General features: G+C 35.1%; 4 protein-coding genes across 5 annotated transcripts; 3 read left to right on the top strand and 1 right to left on the bottom strand.

Moving 5' to 3' along the window:
- The first annotated feature begins 1,142 nt into the window (after positions 1 to 1,142).
- On the top strand, positions 1,143 to 4,826 carry LOC140985618 (PHD finger protein MALE MEIOCYTE DEATH 1). Its single transcript, XM_073453482.1, has 3 exons — positions 1,143 to 1,827; positions 1,978 to 2,221; positions 3,039 to 4,826. Exons 1-3 carry the CDS (start codon positions 1,533 to 1,535, stop codon positions 4,618 to 4,620), a joined length of 2,121 nt encoding a protein of 706 aa, XP_073309583.1. The 5' UTR covers positions 1,143 to 1,532; the 3' UTR covers positions 4,621 to 4,826.
- A 4,172-nt stretch (positions 4,827 to 8,998) lies between these two features.
- LOC140986682 (uncharacterized) lies at positions 8,999 to 12,108 on the bottom strand. 2 transcript variants are annotated; one of them, XR_012176960.1, is made up of 3 exons: positions 11,642 to 12,108; positions 10,342 to 10,739; positions 8,999 to 9,428 (listed from the first exon to the last, which is right to left on the bottom strand). XR_012176960.1 is itself a non-coding variant. In XM_073454998.1 (3 exons), the coding sequence occupies exons 1-3, from the start codon at positions 11,939 to 11,941 to the stop codon at positions 9,277 to 9,279; spliced, it is 690 nt and encodes a 229-aa protein (XP_073311099.1). In that variant the 5' UTR covers positions 11,942 to 12,103; the 3' UTR covers positions 8,999 to 9,276. The 2 variants fall into 2 exon arrangements, 1 of the variants encoding a protein (XP_073311099.1); XM_073454998.1 differs by having other exon boundaries at positions 10,502 to 10,739; positions 11,642 to 12,103.
- A 1,188-nt stretch (positions 12,109 to 13,296) lies between these two features.
- Positions 13,297 to 14,275, top strand: LOC140985534 (ubiquitin domain-containing protein 7SL RNA1-like). The gene has a single exon (XM_073453374.1). The coding sequence runs from the start codon at positions 13,342 to 13,344 to the stop codon at positions 14,134 to 14,136; it is 795 nt and encodes a 264-aa protein (XP_073309475.1). The 5' UTR covers positions 13,297 to 13,341; the 3' UTR covers positions 14,137 to 14,275.
- Positions 14,276 to 15,910: 1,635 nt separating this feature from the next.
- LOC140986157 (transmembrane 9 superfamily member 3) lies at positions 15,911 to 22,193 on the top strand. The gene is made up of 7 exons (XM_073454201.1): positions 15,911 to 16,199; positions 17,069 to 17,109; positions 17,226 to 17,811; positions 17,896 to 18,033; positions 18,138 to 18,294; positions 20,688 to 21,172; positions 21,804 to 22,193. Exons 1-7 carry the CDS (start codon positions 16,054 to 16,056, stop codon positions 22,021 to 22,023), a joined length of 1,773 nt encoding a protein of 590 aa, XP_073310302.1. The 5' UTR covers positions 15,911 to 16,053; the 3' UTR covers positions 22,024 to 22,193.
- Positions 22,194 to 23,639: the final 1,446 nt, after the last annotated feature.

The raw sequence follows: 23,639 nt of genomic DNA, 5'->3' as shown, positions 1-23,639 counted from the left end.
ATTCATGATTGAAAATCGATAATATTATATATATAGATATTTAATATAAACTCGTGCGAGCTCATTTAGGCTCACCTTTAAATGAGTCGACAAAATTTCAACCCAACTCACTTAAACTGTTTGGCTGTGTAGACCAAACTGACATACCCAACCCAAATTGACAGCTCAAATCACAACGATCTTTTACCGTGTTTTATTTAAATAATTTATAAATATAAATTGCAAAAAAAATTCGGTTGCAAAAAAACTTAATTTAAACACATAAATTCTAACAAACTGTCACATGAGAACATGAAAAAAAATTAATAAGATACCAAAGAAAATTCACAATTCGATAATGAGTTATTTCTAAACTTTAATTAATTTAATTTACATAATGAAAAGATAAATAAAAAATCTAAATAATTGGATTAAAAATAATATATTATAATGTGGGTATGCATAAAAAACCAAATACTAATTTACATAATGAAAAGATATCATTAGATAAAAATAACATATTATAATGTGAGTAGACATAAAAAAAATTAAATATTAATAATCACATATATTTAAAATATGAATAAGGAAAATGAAAATACACACTTAAAATAAGCAATTAATGTAAAATAAACAATTAATAAGGAGACAAATGGAAATTCACATATAAAGTCACATATTTATGTATATAATAGATATATGTGTATGTATGTATGTATGTGTGTATATATGTATATGTGTGTATGTATGTATGTATATGTGTGTATATATATATATATGTATATGTATATGTGTGTGTGTGTGCGCGCGAGAATCTGCCCGAATATCGGGTCCGTCCAAGTCGCGGGTGATTGGTGATAATTGATGTATATGTATAAAGTAAAAATTTAACAAAACTCTATCTTATATATCTTAAATAATATATTATATATTTCTAGTGTTCTTGATAGTATATATTTATTTAAAAATATGAATTCAATGAATACAATAAAATAAATGTTGTATTACTCGTGAAAAGTTGATGAATCAGTTGACTATAGATTCTGTGAAGCTTACATTACATGTTCTTAGCAATATATTTTTATTTATCGATTAAACAATAATATCATATTTTTTTGCGCACGTTTCAAATTATAAGATCAGTTTCTAGTCGCCACTTCTCACATTTTTGGATAATTCTCATTCTAAATTTTCTTTTAATCTCTGCTTTAACTGGCCACGGCCCCGATTCGTCTCGTAAAGACTATGAGCTACAGGAACCGTACAAGCTTGCCTTAACCTCCTGTTCATGATGACTCTGTAAATAAATGGCCCATTTCTTGAAATGCCATCATCATCTCACCTCAAACTCAAATCAACCGCGCGATGCAGTTAAAATCCAACGGAAATTTTCAGAATTCGACTTCTTTACCAACGACTTGGACTACCCAAATCTTTTAAACCCTTAACCGTTTACCAAGATTTTTCATTTCTGAAAGTTATAGAGCTATTTTTTCAGAGCAAAGCAATGAATTCTGAGTGAGAAGGGAAGGCACTTTTCACGAGCTTAAAGAATGGAGCCTCCGTTTCTCGATCTTCACACGAACAGAAAGAATCCCAAAAAGTTTTATGGCTTCCACACGTTCGCGGAACCGGGCTGCCCCGTCTCTCTGAGCGGTGCCTTTCGCGATAACGTTCGCCACTTTCTTCGAGAATGTGCGGGGCTCGAGGATTACGACGTGGAGGGAATGCCCGTTTGGTGTACATTTTTGGTGTATGAGAGCAAGGGCGTTGTACTTCCTCTGTTTACAGTTGAAGAAAATGTGAAGCATTCTAACAGGCCCTTCTGTGATTACTGCCGCTGCGCTGGTTAGTGTAAAAAATGGAGTCCCTTTTGTTCATTCTATTGATTTTAAACCAGGCTTCGGTGAATTTGATCTGGGTTTTGAGTGATTTATGTTTGTGCAATGTGTATCTTGAGTAGGGTTTATGCTGTTTTTTTTCCTTTTCATAACGCAGGGTGGAGCAATCATTTCGTGTCAAAAAGAAAGTATCATTTTATAATTCCTGTTGATAATGAGTGGAATAAGTCTCTTGACGATGGTGCTTTTGATCTTCAATCTCACCTCTTGCATGGTTTGATTCATTGCAATGGATTTGGGCATTTACTCTGCATTAATGGGATTGAAGGGGGTTCTAAGATCATCTGTGGTAGAGAACTCATGGATCTCTGGGACCGTATCTGCACAAGCTTTCGTGCTCGGTGACGAGATTTCTTTACTTTCAATTTATTCAATTTTGCATTTTCCATTGTGATTGATATGTGATCTGTATCTGAACAAGGTTACTAGATTTTGACTCCACGGTAGTGAATATCCAATGCTGATTGTCTTAAAAATATTGAATTATGCATTTACGAAATTCATGATAGATTTTACCATTCGAGCTCAGCTATAGGATTGATAATTGCATATAGCTAAAGTAGGTTGCATAGTTTGCTAAGTGTGAATACCAAGCTCTATAACAGATGTTAAATAGATCGAACATAATTCTTATTGATCTATGTCGGATCCCATACGAGATCAAATGTAAGATTTTAGTTGATTGAGATTCGATGTTCGTGTTAGGATCTTATGAACTGTTAACGAAGGAAGCTTATTATTGATTTATTCCTGATTATATGAGTAGTACATAGTCCGCTAGAGAGATCATGGTTTCAACCTTTCCAAATCTACGGCGGATATTTTTGTATGACGTGATCAGACAAGGAAAAAATATAGAAACCAAAGATATGTTTTGTTTCAGTGTCATAACATGTAAATCTCAAGCTGCTAACAGAATTCTAATTGCAATAAGTTTGGTTATAGGATCACTAAAGCGTTTATTTTTTATATGGTTTTAACTGTTAAAATATGTTCCAGAAAACAGTTGTCATATTGCAGAAGTGTAGGCATGCGACTTAATTGCTTTCAAGATTTTCAGAGTTCTCAATTGCTTCAGAAGATACAAGTACTTCATTGTCATATCAAGAGAACTTTTTCAGTTTCTTGGATAAAACATTCTAATAATTTGTTTTGTAGGAAAATCTCAGTGGAGGATTTGTCCAAGAAGCATATGATGGATCTCCGCCTGCTTTATGGAGTTGCTTATGGACATTCCTGGTTTGGTACATGGAAATACCAATTCTGTCATGGAAGCTTTGGTGTGAAGTGGCATAACTATGAAAAGGCTATAAATATTCTCAGTTCTTTAGAGCTGGATCAAGTAATTGATGATTTCAGTTTCACAAATGGATGCACATTTATTAAACAGATTATCCACCAATACAGAAATCTTAGTGAGGCCAGTTTGGTTACAGTTCGAGATCTCTTCAGATTTATGCTTACTCTCAATATGAAAACTCCTGCCGAAAAACGTGCAACCATTTCTGCAGCGATTTCACCATGTTCTGGGAAGAACTCGCGCCTTTTTGCACGGGTCAAGGCTTGTTCCTGGAAAATTTCCACCGGAAGTCCTATTAAGAAGTGCCCCTTTGCAAAAGAAAAATCCTCCAAATGCAGGAAATTTTCCAATCTTGCTGCTAATATGGATAGTAGATGGCCGTTTAGGAGACTCGAGCATGTTGCAGATGTCATTGTTGATGCCTTGAAAGAAAAGAGAGAAGTGAACAAAGGCTGCCGTATTGGGATGACCAGACAAGAGGTTCGTGATGCAGTTCGTCTCCATGTTGGTGATACAGGGTTGATAGATCATGTGCTGAAAGCCATGAATAATGTCATTGTTGGAAAGTACGTTGTTCGACGAGCTGTGAACCGATCCACTAAAGTGTTGGAATATAGCATTCAAGATCTCAACAGTGTCAAATTTGGGGAATCTCCAGCAACAGTTCCAAAGACGATTCATACATTTGGTAAAGTTCCTGGAAGAAACGTTTATGAAGATCTTTACTTGTTCTATACCTGTTTGTTCAGGGACTATCCGGAGTCTGATTCGGTGCAACTGGCAGTTCAAATCGTTCTCTGTAGTAAACTTTTTGTGAAAGAGTGGCATTTTAGAGATGAAGAGGATGACTTATTAAGGTTTGTCTGCAGATTAGCGACTAGTTTACTTGACTTAAATACCGAACTTTTTCCGGATTTTCCTCCCCAGGAGTTCATTGTAGTTCCACCCTACTCTACCATTGGTGATCTAAAGCTATCAGTGCAAAATGCGTTGAGGGACACTTACTTTGTGACAGAAAGACTAGTGGTGACTGATGTCGTGGAATTGGAGGGAATGGAGGATGATGAGGTTCTTTTTGGGATTATTGAGTCGGGCAGTGAGCTTTCAGTGAGGGGTTTTGGATTGGACGGTGAATCGGATTTGAGATACGAAGGGGGAGCTGAGAACTGGACTGTAAGATGCAAGTGTGGAGCTGAAGATGATGATGGAGAAAGAATGGTTTCATGCGACATATGTGAGATATGGCAGCATACTCGTTGCAATGGTGTTGAAGACACAGATACAGTGCCAAGATTGTTTGTATGTGATATTTGTTGCAGTAACCTTGCACCGGTACAGACACAACGTGGGCTTGGGTTCGAGTGGGATCAATCGTACAAGGTTCCAATGTTGCTGCCCCATATGCCTGATCTTAACATAGGGTCACTGTATTGTAAATAGTTTTGATTCTTGAGATATTCCCGAGTGGAAGATTGAAACCATTTTCGGGGACCTAAGTAGGCTTTTAAGACAAGTAATTACTGCATAGCTCATCAAGTTTCTTGAATGACATCTTGTTGGCATTAAGACTAGTAATCACTGTATGGCTCATCAAGTTTCTTGAATGTACATTTGTTTTGTAACAACAAAATTTCCTTTTAAAGGGAAAGAACACTGATTTGACCCAGATCGTCTAACTCGCCTACCGGCATCGACTAGTAACGGAGGAAGATGTATGCATCATCTATTTCCTCATATGATCACTTCAACTACTAAAGTAAAATTTATCAAATCGGCCAGACCCAAATTTAAATCTTGAATATAATTCTCAAACTCAAAGAAAAGTCTAAGCAAAAAAATAACACAAGGGTGGATCCAAAAGTTGAGGAGAATTAACGTGAACAGTTAATGGGGAAAATATTTTAAAAAATTATACAAGATTATAAATTTTGAGATAAGCAAGACATAACGTTAATAAATAATTAAAAAAAATATATAGATACAAAATATTAAGAGAGAATGATGCAACTTCTCCGAAGCTAGTGTTTGCAATTATTTGAACCTTGCACTTGATCAAGAAAAGCTAGGTCAACCAAAAATAATTCAATCAAGTACTATTAATATTTTTTATTTGAATATAGGTGTTGGGATGCAACCAAAGTCCCACATTGAAAGATCTAGAGAAAGATCATGAGTTAATAAAGATGAAATGATATCTCCATTGGTATGAGGCCTTTTGGGTGGTTTCAAAAGCAAAACCATGAGAGTTAAAACCCAAAGTGGACAATATCATACCAGTGTGGAGATATCCGGATTCCATTGGTCCTAACAAGTGGTATCAGAGCCATTGTCTAGATCGAGCCGTGTGGGTAGAATCCTCGATACCTAAACGAAGGAGATGAGGGCTCCCGGTAAAAATACTTGATTAAACTCTCGAGGTGGGTTATGCTCTCAGTATTCATGTAAGGCGTGCGCTCCAACGCAGTGAAGTGGAGTAACCTCGATTGGAGGACGAATATAATAAATAATTTAAGATCAATAGATTTGAAATTATCATCTCAAATTCATTGATCCAAACGCAAATAAATTTATGACATCATGCATTAATTTTTTTAGTCAACATATATAATATAATGAATATCATAATATATATATGTGTGTGTGTGTGTGATTGTGCATATAGTTGCGTAACAATGGAACCCATAGATGATGGCAACCACATGCATGACTCGTGCATGAAAATATAATATGACATAATCACGTAAGGTCAAAAAAATTTAAAGTTCACAATGGGATGATATGTTTGAAGATCTGCCTTATAAATTGTCGGCCACGTTTTATTAAAGAGACGGGACAAAATCAATTTCGTCAAATAGAAGTGTAAGCTTTCGGGTTTGAACAAATATTCTCACTACAAATGTCTATAGTATAAATTATTAACTGATCACGTAATATTCAAAAAATGAACCTTAAATTGAATATATTATATACATACCCAAATAAAAGAGGAAAAATTGCCCAAATGGTCTCGTAAGTTTAATTTGCTTATTTTGTGGTTTAATAATACAAGTATTCAATTTTGAGTTTTGATCGTATATATAAGTTATGTTATGTTTTGGTTTTTAGTCATTTTTTATTGAGTCCTGACGTGATACCCAAAAATACTGATGTGACGAAGCATTTCTTCGTACCACATAAGCATTTTCGGATACAATGTCAGCATTCAATGAAAATGATTAAAAATCAAAGCATGACCGAAACTCAAAATTGAATATCTAACGGACTAAAATATAAATTAATAAGCAAACTTACAGGACCATTAATTTTTCTAATTAGTAGTGATTAAAATTGAGTAAAGCGAAATAAGGTGTATGTATGCGTCGTCGGTTAGACTTGACGCCGCCAAACAAAGAATAACGGATGCACGCTAGTAAAGAGATTTGAACATCCTTGGACTTTTCAAACCAAATACATAAACCTCGTCAAAAAAGACTTTTTGTGGAAACATGCTATGAAGTTCACATGAACTTTGATCGAAACCCCCACCCACCCACCTCCCCATTTTATGTATATATAAATATTTGTCACATAAAACATCATAAGATCATATCGGGGGAAAAAAGGGAACAAAAACATGGAAAGAAAACAAAAGATTACGAAGTTAAATTACAAGAAATCAGGAAATTTCATGGGCAGTCAACCCTGCAAGAAGCACCCCAAACACAAACAATCACCTGGGGTTTGCTCCATTTGCCTTGGAGAAAGACTTTCGAAAGTATCTAGTAGCACCAGAAGCTCTAAACTTGCTATATCTTGGTCATCTTCTTCTAGTTCCTATCTTTCTTCTTTATCTTCGTCGAGTGACTCCTCGTATTTGTCTCCGGTGGTGAATTATACTTGTCCTTTAGACTCCGAAGCTAGAAAATCCTTAATGGTTTTCAAGAATGTAGGCCAAAATGTCATCAAGAAGAGTAGGTCGATGAACTTTGGGTTGCGAAGACGAAAAGAGGAGGGTTCCATGGATCAAAACAAAGGTAAGAACATCGATATTAAACAAGGGTTTTGGTCGAAACTGTTGCCGAGAAAAGGATTGATGCACTCTAAAACTACGAGAGAAAGGGTGATTATAAAAGAAGTTAGTTCTATAGTGTAGATTAAGTTGTGGTTAACTGTCAATGCCAAAAATATGTGTAGATGGGTGAGGAGCCGAAAGAGAGGGGATAGAAGTACAGGGAAATCTTATACGTATTCATTAATTATTATTCTTTCTATTCGTTAATTGATATATTTATTCGTAAAAAAAATTGTGTTGGCTTTGTAACATGGATGCCTGAAATTTTGATCAAGGAAAGATTTTTCTTATTCTGTTATTTTTTATTACCATTTTCTTTTTCCTGATCTTTTCTTTATGGGTGCTTAGAATATTAAAAAAATAGTTGTGTTAACATTACACCGTTTTAATATTATTATGTCATCTGTAACATTCCCCAAACTTAAAAAATACTGTTTTTTTAAAAAAAGAAAATCAGGCCTCGTGATCATAAACCATCTTATAAACTTGAGTATTTAATCGATTCACGAATGAAACATAAACCACTAGTAATAGCCATAGCTTGTCTCGATCGAGAACCAACATCCCAAAATTGATCGGCGTGAATAGTATGAGGTACAATAATTTAAACAAAAACAAAACAATTATGCTTGAATTAATGTATTTCAAATTTCTTAGTTTTGTTACACGATCAAGAAAAACTTATCTTAATATCAAGTTTATGTTGGGTAATTATACCGAATCGATAGTGACCATAAAAATAATATAGTAACGAAAATTACGGAATAAAAAAATCAACAAGAACACAAATATTTATGTGGTTCACCCAAGATAGACTACGTCCACGGAGCTACTGCAAATCTTTATTATAGGGAAAAAATATTACAAGTGTATACGACACTAAATCTCTCACAATCCTAACCCCGAGTATAACCGAGAAAATATTTTCTCTAACTCACATAAGAATAACACTCAATTTTCTTCTTCTCACTTGAGTTGCTCTCTTGAACTTGAGATGCTTAGAAAGTTAGGATTGGATGTCTAGAAAATGAGAAAATGAGCTCTATATATAGCAAACTCATCGAATGTGAAAGCTAGATATAGATTCAAACTTTGCTAGCCATCATTTGGATGGTAGTGCGGACGTTCGCATTGGACGGCAATGTGAACATAGGCACAATTTTCTTGCCCACAATTTTGGTCAAAAACACATATCCAAATCTTAACAGTTTATGTAATTTGATGGATTTCAAATATACTCATGACAAATGTCGTTAGAGTTTCATCCATTAAATCTTTTTGCAAATCAAATCTATAAATTCCACCGCATAGCTTGAAAAGGATCCGACTTAACAAAGGAATATATATCAATGCTTTACAATCATAGAATGAACGCACTAAATTTCATGGTTTTTCAGGGCTAATCATATCAGTCCCTTAATTAAATCTCCTAAAGGTGAGATTAGAACTTTAGATTCTGTCCACTATATCAGGTCATGAATTAAATCAGAAAAACGAATTTCCATCCTATCACGAGGTTCTTGAGTGTTAGTGGTGTGGGTCTTTTGAAAAAATTGGAAAAGTTGGGAAGATTTTCACATTTCTTCAAGAAATGGATCCTATGGGTATTTATTTATACAGGTAAAAATATAGTGGGATATTAATTCAGTTTTAAATTCCATTTATACCTATTATTTCTCAAATAATGACCTCATCTGGCTTCATATTTCATGCTCGCATTTAGTGGACTTGAAGCAATTTCATCGTGCAAATTTATATGAATGCAAGTAACCGAACCATGCCTTAAGAGGCCGGTTAATTATCTTAATATTTGTTCACACATTTACAAGGACAAAAGTTTAAGAAACAACATGGAACAAGTACAATTTTTATCCAAGCGCAAAACTCCACAGAGAGCTGTTTTTTCCCTCACATTTCGTACACAAAAAGATGAGCCATTTCACCAGCAGTATTATTGGCACACGATCAAGAACACTGCAATACGAAGATAAATCTTACATATTGCATGCACATCCATATCCACACGATTATAGGCTAAGAGATCTTTAATCGGCTTTCTTGGATGAATTTTGGCTTGGGGCGTGCCGACTATTAGAGTAAGATGAAACTGCAGAACCCGTAATGTAGAAGAATCGCTTTCCCAGACCGAGGCTTTTCTTAGCTGCCAGCCACAAGGTCCAAAAGAATCCAATCCAACCTGTTCATAGAATGATCAATGAGTATGAATCACGCATGGAAAAAGATACAGATTCACTTTGATTAAAACGCAAGTGAAATTGCAGTAAAGTCCTAACTTCGATCCAACAGAACCAAGCCATCCAACAGAACTAAGCCAAGTGTTACCAAACGTAAGATATTATACGTCGTAAAGTCATCCTGTGATAATAAACTTGATTGTGTGCTCTCTACAATGATCTGATATGTTGTGTGAATTCAATATTTTTTTAGCTAAATAAACCTGGTTGTATGCTCTAGAATTCAAGAGGACTTGAGTGCACATATTTCAATGTTTTCTCCTTCCTCCTACAATAAAAAAAAAATACCGTCTTTATCAATTGTCCTTACTTTGTCATCCGAATTTATGTTTTCACCCTCGGAGTATGAGACTAAATTTTGGCAAACTACCAATGCTGTGTCCAACAATTCAGAAATAAATAAGTATACATAAATACGAAAAACTTAACTCAGATTACCAGTTAAAATACAAATATGTAATATGCCATGGTCATGTAATTGAGGTTCTCATTTATCACAATCTGAATATTTTTCATGAACTTCATTTCACTGACATAAAAATTGCAGGTCCCATTTTCTCTTCTTGTGGTTTTTGCAAAAGCTAGAGAGGTCGGTATATGCATGTGTATTGTGTGCCTATCACGCAGTGATATGAATCGTTGAACTGATTGAGGGTTTCTAAGTTGGCAAAGTAACATACTATGGATGCCACAATGATTGGCAGAAAGGGCTAATTTAACCTATTTCAGCTTTATGTGATTTTTCCTACAATAATCTACCCAGGAGTGAAGAAGATCAATAGCTAATATCATATAAATAAGCCATTTGCAGAATTGCCATTCTCACTTTCCAAAATGCTAAGTTTAGGTAGATACCTGGCAGCATTCATGACAGAACCTACAAATCTTCCCAAGTTTGCTTCATTCTATTTCTTAAGACACGACCGAAGGAGTGTGAAACAAGACTTGCTGTCTGCTGTCATTAGCTTTATTCAAAGTAATATAAAAGACAACAAAAACAGAATTGTACCAGTACCTGTAGCAATAAGAACAGCAATAACCGCAGTAATTGTGGTTGTAGAAATGACAAATACAGCCACAGCTAATGCCCCAACATAAATGGCTGCAATGCAGGTAAAGAATAGAGCCAAGAATCCTCCAGCTGCTGCTAAAGACATAAGAAGAGAAATCACAACAGCATTGAAGGTTGCTGCAACAAAGAAAAGGAGAAACACCGACAATCCTATCAAGGAGAGAAAAGCAATTGTCCCAACCTGCAGCAATTCAGCATCCCAAATGAAAACATCATACTGAATAAAACAACATATTCTAAAAATAATGAAACTTTTTTTAATAACACGGCCGAGCAATAGGGAACAGGAGTCTAAGGGGACTCCAACGTTTATATATGTAGCTGAAACTCAGGTACTTTGAGGGGAATTGAGCCTTTCCTCTAAGACAGTATAAATCTAATCAAACCAAGGAAAGTCATGATCAAGACTTTCACACGAATGAAGTCTACATAAGAACACCAGCTCCAGAATCCTATCATAAGCTTACATGTAGAATGAAGCTTTGATAGAAAATACCAAATGAAGCAAAAACAGATGAGCAATTGTCATGAGCTCGGACAAGCTAATCTTAATATCTCATTTAAATGTTAAAATACTTCTCGGTTCATGGAATTAAATAATAGAGTGTAGATGATGTAAGGATAATAAATCGAAACATATGAATATCAAAAGGATATTGTAGAACTCCCAATTTCTGGCTGAAACAATGGTATGAAAACAATCAATTGTTGGGCTGCCAAAAGTTTGTAATATCTACAGTTTTAAAAGTTTAGATTAGTGAAGTAGTAATTTTACCAAAAAAATTGAACACTAACTGCAAAACAGATTAGATGGTAGTGGTTGACTAAATGGAGCGGCAATCTGATACAATTAATGAAGCGATTGGCAAAGTCCTCACGAGTCATGGTCTGAGGGAGTAAAATGCAACGAACCCATTCTCATAAAAGGAAAATCACGAGTCCTGATAGCTTCTTACTAGAAAATTACAAGACAATCAATGAATTAAGCTAGCTAAACAATAACATCGGCAAGATCATTAATTTAGTACCCAAATCCGGAAAGAAGCAGACAGTGACAGAATGCTTAGGAACAAATACACTCACGGAGACTACGAAAAGCGCACGGAGAGGGCTGCCGCGGCGAGTCCAGGCAAGAATATGGCCAGCAGTGTTCCTCGACGCGTCGCGAAGCAGAGGGATATTATCGGAGAGGGAGGCTTTGATCCTCTGCAGCAGCGGTACCGAAGCATACCCCGAATCTGAATCGGGGAAGAAGATGGCAGCAATCAAACGGTTGACAACTGTGTAGAGGGTCAAATCCGGTGCTTCTTGTTCACTATCCCGTGCATCTTCACCACCAATCGAGATCCCATTGGGCGTTTTAACATCATCGTACTCCGTCATATTTTTTTCTCACACTCGCTGCGTGGATATCTGGAGACTAATAATCAAGGTGTCATCGGTGGAGGATTGATTCCATTTGGGTTGAAATTTGGTTTTGCGATGTCTGAGAGATGAAATCGGAACACGTCGTTCAAGATCATGAACTTTTATTTATCTTCTATGTTCTTGATCCTTCTCGTCACGTGGCATATTTTATTTATTTAAATAATAATTAAATATCTAAACATAATAATAATAATAATAATAAGTACATAAATATATAATAATTTTATTAGAGTATGTTTCTTGTGAGACGATCTCACGAATCTTTATCTGTGAGACGGATCAATTCTACCGATATTCACAATAAAAAGTAATACTCTTAGCATAAAAAGTAATACTTTTTCATGGATGACCCAAATAAGAGATATGTCTCACAAAATACGACCCGTAAGACCGTCTCATACAAGTTTTTGGCATTTTATTATCCATAAAATTAAATTTTATAGGTCTAACTGCACCATCGAACAATTACTTGCTATGTGCATCCCAAAATGAACAGATATATAATTTTTTTTCAAACAATAAATATACATTAACATAAATTACTTGGAGTATTGATGAACGTCAATATTTTTCGATGATATGTTAATGTTTTGATAATAAATAACTTAAGAACTAATAAAAAAATTATTTTACGGACTAAGATATATATATATATATATATATTTAATAAGTTAAATGACGAAAATTAAAAGACAAGTCAACATACATTTGATGATTTGAATAACGATGGCCACAATTTGATCCGCAAATCAAACTCGATTATGTCTTAAACACAACAATAAGCAATTTAGTCCATTTTATTTGAATGCACTTTATTCTAGATATTGTAAATAACATAACAAATATTACACTTTGAAAATTGTAGTAATTAAATTTTGTCAAATATTCAAATAGCATAAAAGTAGTCAGAAATATAGCAAAGTGAGAATTGATAGTGGAAACAAAATGAATGAATCGAATCATATCTTCGTTAGCAGTAGTACTTTTCAAATTAAATTTATCATTTAGTATATAATATCAAACATAATAATTCTAAAAAATTTAAAATAAAATATAATTTGATACATAATTTCTTGAAAAAATCTAAAATCACGATACCATTACTATAATATATATAAACATTTAATTGATTAAATTGTAATTTAGTAGTATACCATCTTCTCTTTTGGCACGTGATATTACCGAAACGCTGTAATCTATATCTATATCTATCTGTTAACTCGTCCATTAATCTCGGGTTCTGTTGCAACCATGTATATATATATATATACCTGTCCAATTCGATCTCTTTCAACTGCAAGATAAAGCTCTCTTCCTCAGCAAATGACACAAATTTCTTCATCAATGAAGGATTGATGGATCTGTTCTTCGTACCAAATAGAGGCAAACCTTTCTTCATCGAAGTGGGATACTTCGATACGGTGCTGGAAATCAAGGAAAAGGTTGAAAAATATCAAGGAATCCCCGTAGCCAGGCAAACCCTAAGTTTCAACGGCGACGTCCTGAAAGATGAACTCAATGTACGCTACTCCAAAATCCTTGATCGATCCCGGATCGAACTGCTGATCGCTCCGGATCCCAACGTCATGAACGACGAAAGCCTTTCGTCGTCCAAGATCCACCTCGTTCTGAAGATGCCGGGTTCCAAGGTTGGGATCACGGTTCAAATGAATGTTACCGAAAGCATTCGAGGGTTGAAAGAGAAAATCAAGGAGATTGAAGGCATCCCGGTAAGTAGACTTGTTATCTATGCGAATGGGTTCGAGTTGCATGATCGTCGATCCCTTCAAGATTGCGGGCTCGCCGATAATTCAGAACTCGACGTCCTCGTCCAGGCATCTCCGGAAACCACTTCAACGGGGTCATCTGTGCATGCTGTGACTAGACCGCGTAAGTTGAAGATCTTCGTCCTCACTAAACATGGCACTAAGAGAGTCACGTTGGAAGTTAATCCGTGGGAAGATGTTGGCGAGCTGAGACCAAAGTTGCAGAAGCTGGAAGAAGAAATGCAGCTTGATCTTCCCAAAGACGGGTATTTCTTTATCTACAAACAAAATGTGATGGATGATGATAAGTCTTTCAGGTGGCACCATGTTGGGAAAGAGGATACAATCGAGATCTTTAGTGGGAGTGTTTCCGGTGGATCTTGATTTTTTTGATCTTGAAAAAAAAAAGTTTTTGGTCTGGTAATTATCTGTGATTTTGCATACTGTGGTTTGAATTTTTTTCCTGAGATTTTTGCTGTGAAATGTCGACATCAGCCATATTCTTTGATACAGAAAAAGAGAACTCTTACAATCGTTTCAATCTCATGCACTAGTTTTAATGATTAATGGTTGTTATATTTACGAATTTTTATTTGTGTGACGAGTCAATCCTACCGATATTCACAATAAAAAGTAATCCTCTTAGCATAAAAAATAATACTTTTTTATGGATGACCCAAATAAGAGATCCGTCTCACAAAATACGACCCGTGAGACCGTCTCACACAAGTTTTTGTCATTTAAAAATTATCGTATGTAATATGTTAGTATTTTCAATTTGGTCTTCGATATATATTGTGACCTAAAACATGTAAATCGATGGAACTATAATAAAAAAAATTCATCATGCTTTTTTAGATCGTGCTTGATTGATAGTTCTGAGATGTTGAATTTCAAATTGATTTCTAAATAGATAAAATTAAAGTAAATTACAAATCAACTTCATAAGTTATATAATTTTAATAGTAAATAGCGTACGCAATATGTAACAATTTCAGTTTTTTATATATTATAAGTTTAATAAATGCTTGTTTTATAAAATGTTGCTTAGTTAAAGACTGATAATTACATATCAAAACAAAATATTTGAAAATTAAAAATAGGATGATATTTATTAAAGATATGGTGGTTTATAACCTAACATGGATTAGTGATATGATATTGTTGGAGATAAGTTTAATTAAGGGGAGTTCAAAATAAAATAAAGATTTAATGATATTTCTGGAAAATTAATTTACCAAATTGAATAGATTAGATAGATAGTGACAAGTTTTAAAATGCATTCAAAACACGTGTAATTTGAAATTCATCCATCAAATTTATCTTTCCAACTAAAATACATCAATGATCCAAAATATAAGTCATTTGAAATTCACCTCTCAATTCGATCTTTACGAATGAAATCCATCAACCAAACACTAGTTAAATATTACGTATTGCAAAGAGGTGCTCCATGGACGAAATTATTTTGTTTGATATTTCTCGAGTCATTCACAAATTTTTAATATTTTATGAAATTTAATATATAATGTATTAAATATATATATCATTCCGAGTTTTTTAAACTCTTATTTTTGAGTAATAAATTGAATAATGATGATGTTTGAATTTTTCGAGTCGAACTTGAACTTAAACTACAATTTGAATCAAATTCGGCCAAAAATATTTAACAACTCGAATTTAAGGCATCCCACTTTTTTTCACGACAAATATTATGAATATCAGTGTTCCGTGACACGTGATGCGTGTCATATAAAATTTGTTTGTGTGACAATTTTTGTGTAAAAAATATATGCATTTTATTAAGATGTGATATTTATAAACTAATAATTAGATGATATATACAAAAATATTTTGAAGTTTTAAATAAACTAGAGATAAGTTAGAGAAAAAAAATCAGAAAAAGATAAATAAATCGATGTACGAAAATTACTATTACATATACACCAGCAAAATTAACCAACAAAGACTATGAAAGGTAAAATCGTTAAAAAATTGTGTCATATCGACATATAAAAGTTATGAATATGAAATCGTATCTTTAATAATATATAGTATAGAATAAAATTAAAATTTGTAAAAGAAAATGGTTTGCTAAGTGAACAACCGAGGGGTTCCGAAGTGTTAATTACCTGCCTAATTCCGTTAATGAGTCCCCACGTTTTTGTCAACTCTTCTCAATGAGAAATACCGAAACAACCCTCTCATTCGCCGTATATCGAGATCTCCTTTGTCAGCTCGCTAATTCACTATCTCAACATTGAAATCTTGCGATCCTCCTTCGAATACGATCGCGTGAAAATGGAGAGAGGGGCTTGGTTCGCCGTCGTTTTGCTCCTGCTGTGCGCCGTGGTCACGGTGAGGTCCGATGCGTCGGATCACAAGTACAAACTCCGAGATCCGGTGCCGCTCTATGCTAATAAAGTCGGGCCATTTCATAATCCTAGGTGAAACCCCCTTCTTTCTGATTGATTAGTTATTGTTTCGGCAGCCTTGTCGGTTATTTGTATTGGGTTTGTGCGATCTGTTATTGGTCTTCTTTTTGGGGATTTGATCACTGTTTTGCTGTGGGGTTGGGAAATCGGCGTTAATTTGTATCGATTGAGTTTATGGGGTTTGTGAGGTTGGAGTGGAGTAGGATCTTGTTGTTTGTGACTGACATTGTTGGATTTAGATTGTTTATTAAGTTGGACCGACTTCTTTTGTTAAGGAAGGTATTCTTCTGATTTTTCATTGATGGATTATTTTGCCCCGTCAATTTTCCGTTGATTGCATGAGAATGTGCTTACGGTTTGTGCATTTGTATTGAGTTGCGGAATCTGCTGCAAGATTGATTTTGCAGGCTTCCTAATGGATTTTATTTTTTGTTCTTTTGGATTTGGTTTCTATTTCACTGAATTGCTGAGGGATTTAGATGAGTTCCTGGATTGATCATAAAGATGCCTTCTCTTTGTTCATCAATTTTCACTGTTCCTGAAGTTTTATAACTTCGTGGGCACATCGTGAAGAAAATAGACGAGTTCTATGGAATCTCTTAAATAGGAGGTAGCTATGAAAATGAACATGAGTTTTGAATGATTACATTGTCATTTATTTTTTAGGAAAAGCCAATATTATATTTAAAGCATACACTGTCTCCAATCAAGATATAGGTGAAAACACATTGGAAGCTATGATTTGTGCAGTGTTCCGTACATATTCTTCATTTTGTCAGCGTTCTGACTTCTGAGTGGAGTTTGATTGGGAATAATATGTAAATATAAAAACTATTTTATTATGATGCATCAGTGACTGATATATTTGTTTCTTGTGCCAGTGAAACATACCGCTACTTTGATCTTCCTTTCTGTTCCCCAGGTTTGCTTCTTATCATTTAATTTATTTGTTTTCTTTTATTATGATTTGCTAAGATTAACTGGTTGGAAATGTTTTTATGAACTAATATCTTGTCGTTGGTGGAATCTCCTTGGTAGGTGATGTGCAAGAGAAGAAAGAAGCCCTGGGGGAAGTTTTGAATGGTGATCGACTTGTCAGTGCCCCATATAAGCTAGATTTTTTGCAAGATAGAGACTCTGAAGTTGTTTGCAAACAGAAGTTAACTAAGGACGAAGTTTCGAAATTCAGAAGTGCGATATCAAAAGACTACTATTTCCAAATGTACTATGATGACTTGCCCCTCTGGGGTTTCTTGGGGAAAGTTGAGAAAGAAGGAAAATCTGATCCCAGCGAGTTCAAATATCATCTATTCAAGCATCTTCATTTTGAAATATTCTACAATAAGGATCGTGTGATTGAAATAAATGCACGAGCTGACCCTAGTGCCCTTGTAGATGTAACTGAGGATAAAGAAGTTGATGTTGAGTTCATGTACTCTGTAAAATGGAAGGAAACAGACACTCCTTTTGAGAAGAGAATGGAAAAGTATTCACAGTCTTCTTCACAGCCTCGTCACTTGGAAATACATTGGTTCTCAATAATCAATTCGTGTGTGACAGTTCTTCTTCTGACTGGTTTTCTCGCTACTATTCTCATGCGAGTTCTTAAGAATGATTTTGTCAAGTGAGCACATTCTAGTTATCTAATTCTCAGAGTTAGAATATCTTTCGTATTGAATGTTGATTTTATTATTCTATCCTTGTAAAGGTATGCTCATGATGAGGAGGCAGTTGATGACCAAGAGGAAACAGGTTGGAAGTACATACATGGTGATGTATTCAGGTATCCCAAGTACAAATCTTTATTTGCTGCATGCCTTGGTTCTGGCAGCCAGCTGTTTACTCTGTAAGTATATCAATTTGATGCATTCTTCTCTCAGACTTAAGGATCAGTTTCAGATTGTTTATCACAAAATGTTTAAATCTTGTGTTTGTTTATCTTCGCCGCAGCACGGTGTTCATTTTCATACTTGCATTGGTTGGTGTATTTTATCCTTACAATCGTGGAGCTCTATTCACTGCTTTGGTTGTCATTTATGCACTTACATCAGGGATCGCTGGCTATACGGCTGCCTCTTTCTATGGCCAACTGGAAGGGAAAAACTGGGTATGTGAGGGTTTCCGTGCCCTTTTGAAATTGACTTTGATTCAGCTATACGATCAGTTTAATGACATTAGTGCAGATTAAAATCTGACTGAAATGTGTAGTAAAGATATGTAACTGATTAAATATTAGAAGAAGAAACTTTATCTTTTGATTTCAAGGATTTATTGTTATTATTGCATGCCTTACAATGTTGTTTTTTTAGTCACATATTAGATGTTACTGTTTGGGCGTCCAGTAAGAATTTGCATCCATATTGACTCATTGTGACTTAGTTGATCCGTTCAACCTTCAGTCTACTTAACTGAAAAAAGGATACATAGTTGCTAAACTTGTCAATGTGAATTTACCTAAAACAAGATATAGTTGCTAAACTTGTCCAATGGAAATTGCTGGGCCTATGATTGACATGTTTCTGAACGTGACGCGTTCAAGCCTAGGTCAGTTAGCCCTTTAGTTTGTGCTGAGTGAACTTGTTCAGCCTTACGAACTGGGCAGACCAGAAATTGTTCTTTTTTGCAATACTGATCACAAAAGTAAACTTAGTCTTTCATGACTAAATTTAGTCTTTCATGACGGAATGATCAAACTAGATGCTAGTTACTTTATTGGGATATACAGGTTCACTTTTTTGTGTGTGGTTTTTTTAATCTTTTATTATGTTGACCCAATTTGACTAGAACACGAGGTAGCTTGTTTGATTAAAGAACCTATTTATTTGTATAATGATATTTTAAAATCTACTGGTGCTAGGGTGGGGTATTGGTGGGGGTGTGGGATAGAAGAGAGTGTGATTTGCTTGNAGTTATCTAATTCTCAGAGTTAGAATATCTTTCGTATTGAATGTTGATTTTATTATTCTATCCTTGTAAAGGTATGCTCATGATGAGGAGGCAGTTGATGACCAAGAGGAAACAGGTTGGAAGTACATACATGGTGATGTATTCAGGTATCCCAAGTACAAATCTTTATTTGCTGCATGCCTTGGTTCTGGCAGCCAGCTGTTTACTCTGTAAGTATATCAATTTGATGCATTCTTCTCTCAGACTTAAGGATCAGTTTCAGATTGTTTATCACAAAATGTTTAAATCTTGTGTTTGTTTATCTTCGCCGCAGCACGGTGTTCATTTTCATACTTGCATTGGTTGGTGTATTTTATCCTTACAATCGTGGAGCTCTATTCACTGCTTTGGTTGTCATTTATGCACTTACATCAGGGATCGCTGGCTATACGGCTGCCTCTTTCTATGGCCAACTGGAAGGGAAAAACTGGGTATGTGAGGGTTTCCGTGCCCTTTTGAAATTGACTTTGATTCAGCTATACGATCAGTTTAATGACATTAGTGCAGATTAAAATCTGACTGAAATGTGTAGTAAAGATATGTAACTGATTAAATATTAGAAGAAGAAACTTTATCTTTTGATTTCAAGGATTTATTGTTATTATTGCATGCCTTACAATGTTGTTTTTTTAGTCACATATTAGATGTTACTGTTTGGGCGTCCAGTAAGAATTTGCATCCATATTGACTCATTGTGACTTAGTTGATCCGTTCAACCTTCAGTCTACTTAACTGAAAAAAGGATACATAGTTGCTAAACTTGTCAATGTGAATTTACCTAAAACAAGATATAGTTGCTAAACTTGTCCAATGGAAATTGCTGGGCCTATGATTGACATGTTTCTGAACGTGACGCGTTCAAGCCTAGGTCAGTTAGCCCTTTAGTTTGTGCTGAGTGAACTTGTTCAGCCTTACGAACTGGGCAGACCAGAAATTGTTCTTTTTTGCAATACTGATCACAAAAGTAAACTTAGTCTTTCATGACTAAATTTAGTCTTTCATGACGGAATGATCAAACTAGATGCTAGTTACTTTATTGGGATATACAGGTTCACTTTTTTGTGTGTGGTTTTTTTAATCTTTTATTATGTTGACCCAATTTGACTAGAACACGAGGTAGCTTGTTTGATTAAAGAACCTATTTATTTGTATAATGATATTTTAAAATCTACTGGTGCTAGGGTGGGGTATTGGTGGGGGTGTGGGATAGAAGAGAGTGTGATTTGCTTGGATGCTGGAGGTAGATCTGCATGGTAGCGCTGCTTTAATATTTTTTTCTCTCGTCCTATGCAAATTAATTCCGGTCATTTAGAGTCCATTTTGTTGGCCATCACTGCGATTTAACCTGCTAGACTCTATTAGTCTCAAGCGAACTACAGATTAATAAAGATTGTTAATGCCTGCAAGTTGTTTTGGGTTGATGTTAATTTTGTTTAATGGGCAAATGCCTCTTTGATTTGTTTACAATTAAATTAAACAAAGAAAATGGAGAAAGACTGTGATGTTATAGAATTCAAAAGATGTTGGTCTGATGCCTCCTCTTTCAACCTATAGGTTCGGAATCTTTTATTGACTGGAAGTCTATTTTGCGGACCACTATTTCTTGCATTCTGCTTCCTTAATACCGTTGCAATTGCTTACAGTGCCACAGCGGCACTGCCATTTGGTACCATTGTTGTCATCTTTCTTATATGGGCTCTTGTGACATCACCATTGTTAGTCTTGGGAGGGATTGCTGGAAAGAATAGCAAGGCAGAATTCCAAGCTCCGTGTCGCACCACAAAATATCCCAGAGAGATTCCATCTCTACCTTGGTATCGTGGGACTCTGCCTCAGATGGCTATGGCTGGATTCTTGCCTTTCAGTGCCATATACATTGAACTCTATTACATATTTGCCAGTATATGGGGCCATAGGATTTACACCATCTATAGTATTTTATTTATAGTCTTCATCATCCTTTTGATCGTTACAGCCTTTATCACTGTGGCATTGACTTATTTCCAGCTTGCTGCTGAGGACCATGAATGGTGGTGGAGGTATAACATGCTTTCTTTGTTTTCAGGTTTTTGTTATATTTATTGCTGGGATTTGTTATCCTTTATTCTTATACGCATCAATTGCTAAAGTCAGATCTAATCAGCCACAGCTAAATAGTGCTCATTGATATGTAAATCATGTTAGTTCTCTAGAATAGCGCTCAGTTTAGATGTGATTGTGTGATCAAAGTTCAAATTACTTATAGGTTTATCCATATGAACCCTATTTTTATACTAGTAAGAAGGTTTAAATGCTTCGCTATTCATTACTAACTCAATACATGGGGGGTACCCTAAACTCTTCTTGATGCCACTGCTACTATGAAATGTGAGGAAACCCTGTATTATGTTTTGTGAATCTCTCATTTATCATTCATTTTTCTCATCCACATGATTGAGCGACAATTTCAGGGTTGATTTTTGTGGTTTCTCCATATTAGGTCTCCTTGACAGTTTCATATGGTTGTATAAGGATTTCTACTAGATTAACCTGAATTATTATTTTATATCAACCTACTTGTGCGTGAATTATTCATGAGATTACCTCGTGAGAGCCTCATCTAAACTATCTTACCTTATTTTCTTACCTATCGAGAAACTTACTAATTTGAATGATGGGATAATTTCACAGGTCCTTTCTGTGTGGTGGATCTACTGGGCTGTTCATATATGGATACTGCTTGTATTACTTTTATGCACGTTCAGATATGTCTGGCTTTATGCAAACTTCATTTTTCTTTGGGTACATGGCTTGTGTTTGCTACGGCTTCTTCCTTATGCTGGGGACAGTCGGATTCCGTGCAGCACTGTTTTTTGTCAGACACATTTACCGCTCGATCAAATGCGAGTAGCCGTAAGTTGAGTCATTGGACCGTGTCGTTCTACATAATGTTTGATAACTATTGTAAATCAATTTACAACGAAAGAGTAACGTTGAGGACTATGGGCCTTCTCAAATGGGAGATTGTAGTGTCGTCTTACAGTCACTCTTCAAGGGTTACTTATTTCTGTTCGTTGTTTATTTTAGTTTCATTTTGCAATACCCAGTTTTGTTACCACTTGAATGCGTTTCTTTGAACCTAATGGGGCTTTCACCGCCTTATTCCAAGATAGAAATCTGATGGTTTTTGAAAGTTCTGTTTGAGATTTGTCAGAGCCCAACTAGCAGGGATTTAAGGCTTGCCTTTTATCTTGTTGGGTTGGCTTGATTTTTGCTCGGGCTTATGGTTTTTGATAAATTTATCATATCTCATATATGAGCTGCGTATATATAAGCTCTATTCGAGCTTGCAGCTTGAGCCTTTTGATAAGCGAACCCCAAGTTCAAGTTCACTAGCTGCACATCGAAAGGCTCAAGCTGAGCTCATGAAGTGGCTATTCAAGTTCACGAGCTGCACATCAACTTAAGAAATAAAGCCTGAAGTTAAACTTGTTATAATTAGAGCTCGCTGAAATTCACGTGCTAGGTTGTTCATCAACATTCCCGCCGGTTTTCATATCATGTTGATCCATGATAATTTGTTGAAAAAGTAAATTTATTTGTCTACCTAGAAAAGTTTTTCAATAATCGAATTATTATTATATAAATTTTCTTACTAATATTATTTACTCTAAATCAGAAGACGCGAGCTCGTTATGTTGCACAAGTTTAACTCGTCGATATGAAAATATATATGCTCTGCCAGTAAAATATTTCAAGTATTTTGAGTTCGATGAAGCTCATCATGATCCCGAATTATGATATTTGTACTAAAATGAAATCAAACATTCCATAGTCGATTTAGTTCCGATCGGCTATCTTTGCGGAGGATCAAATCTGGACGACAGAAAACTGAAACATAAACGACATGAAGCTGGACAAATATCTACTTCACATGTAAAAACAAAAGGCTTCAAAATTTGAAATCTTCATTTAATGCTTATTGGCAATCAAGATTCCATGGTGGACCAATGTGCACAGCACCATAAAAAGGAATGTTCTTGTCCAAGGAAACCATAACCACATAAATGTTGTCCAGAACTTTTGAAACCACAATCCCATTAGCTTAAAACAAATTTCAAACAGTGGTTCTTGCAAATAGAAAATTTTTTGTTCCCAAGATCGATGCCATGCCACGACAACAGAACAAAACGAAACAATTTTTAACATTCTAATCCAATTTTAATATATTGTAAGACTAGAAATTTTGAAATTCAACATCCAGCACAACAAGATTAGCATTTACTTGCACTGATTTATTTTGTAGGATCATCAAATGAACTATTCCTTGGATTAAGACAAACCTGATCCACAAGCAACAGCGTCAAGAAAGACATTAAATTCATCACGAGTACAAAAATCATAAAACCAAGTCAACCCCATAAACTGCTGCACTGGATCTCTCTCCTATTAAAACAACTACAATTAAACAAGAACGTACCTGATGTACACTAACCATAGCCAAATACACAACACATAAACATGGAA

Source organism: Primulina huaijiensis, chromosome 10 (assembly GCF_012295235.1).
Source record: "Primulina huaijiensis isolate GDHJ02 chromosome 10, ASM1229523v2, whole genome shotgun sequence".
Lineage (NCBI taxonomy): Eukaryota > Viridiplantae > Streptophyta > Magnoliopsida > Lamiales > Gesneriaceae > Primulina > Primulina huaijiensis.
Note: the sequence above shows the minus strand (reverse complement) of the source record. Positions and strands in the feature narration are given on the sequence as shown.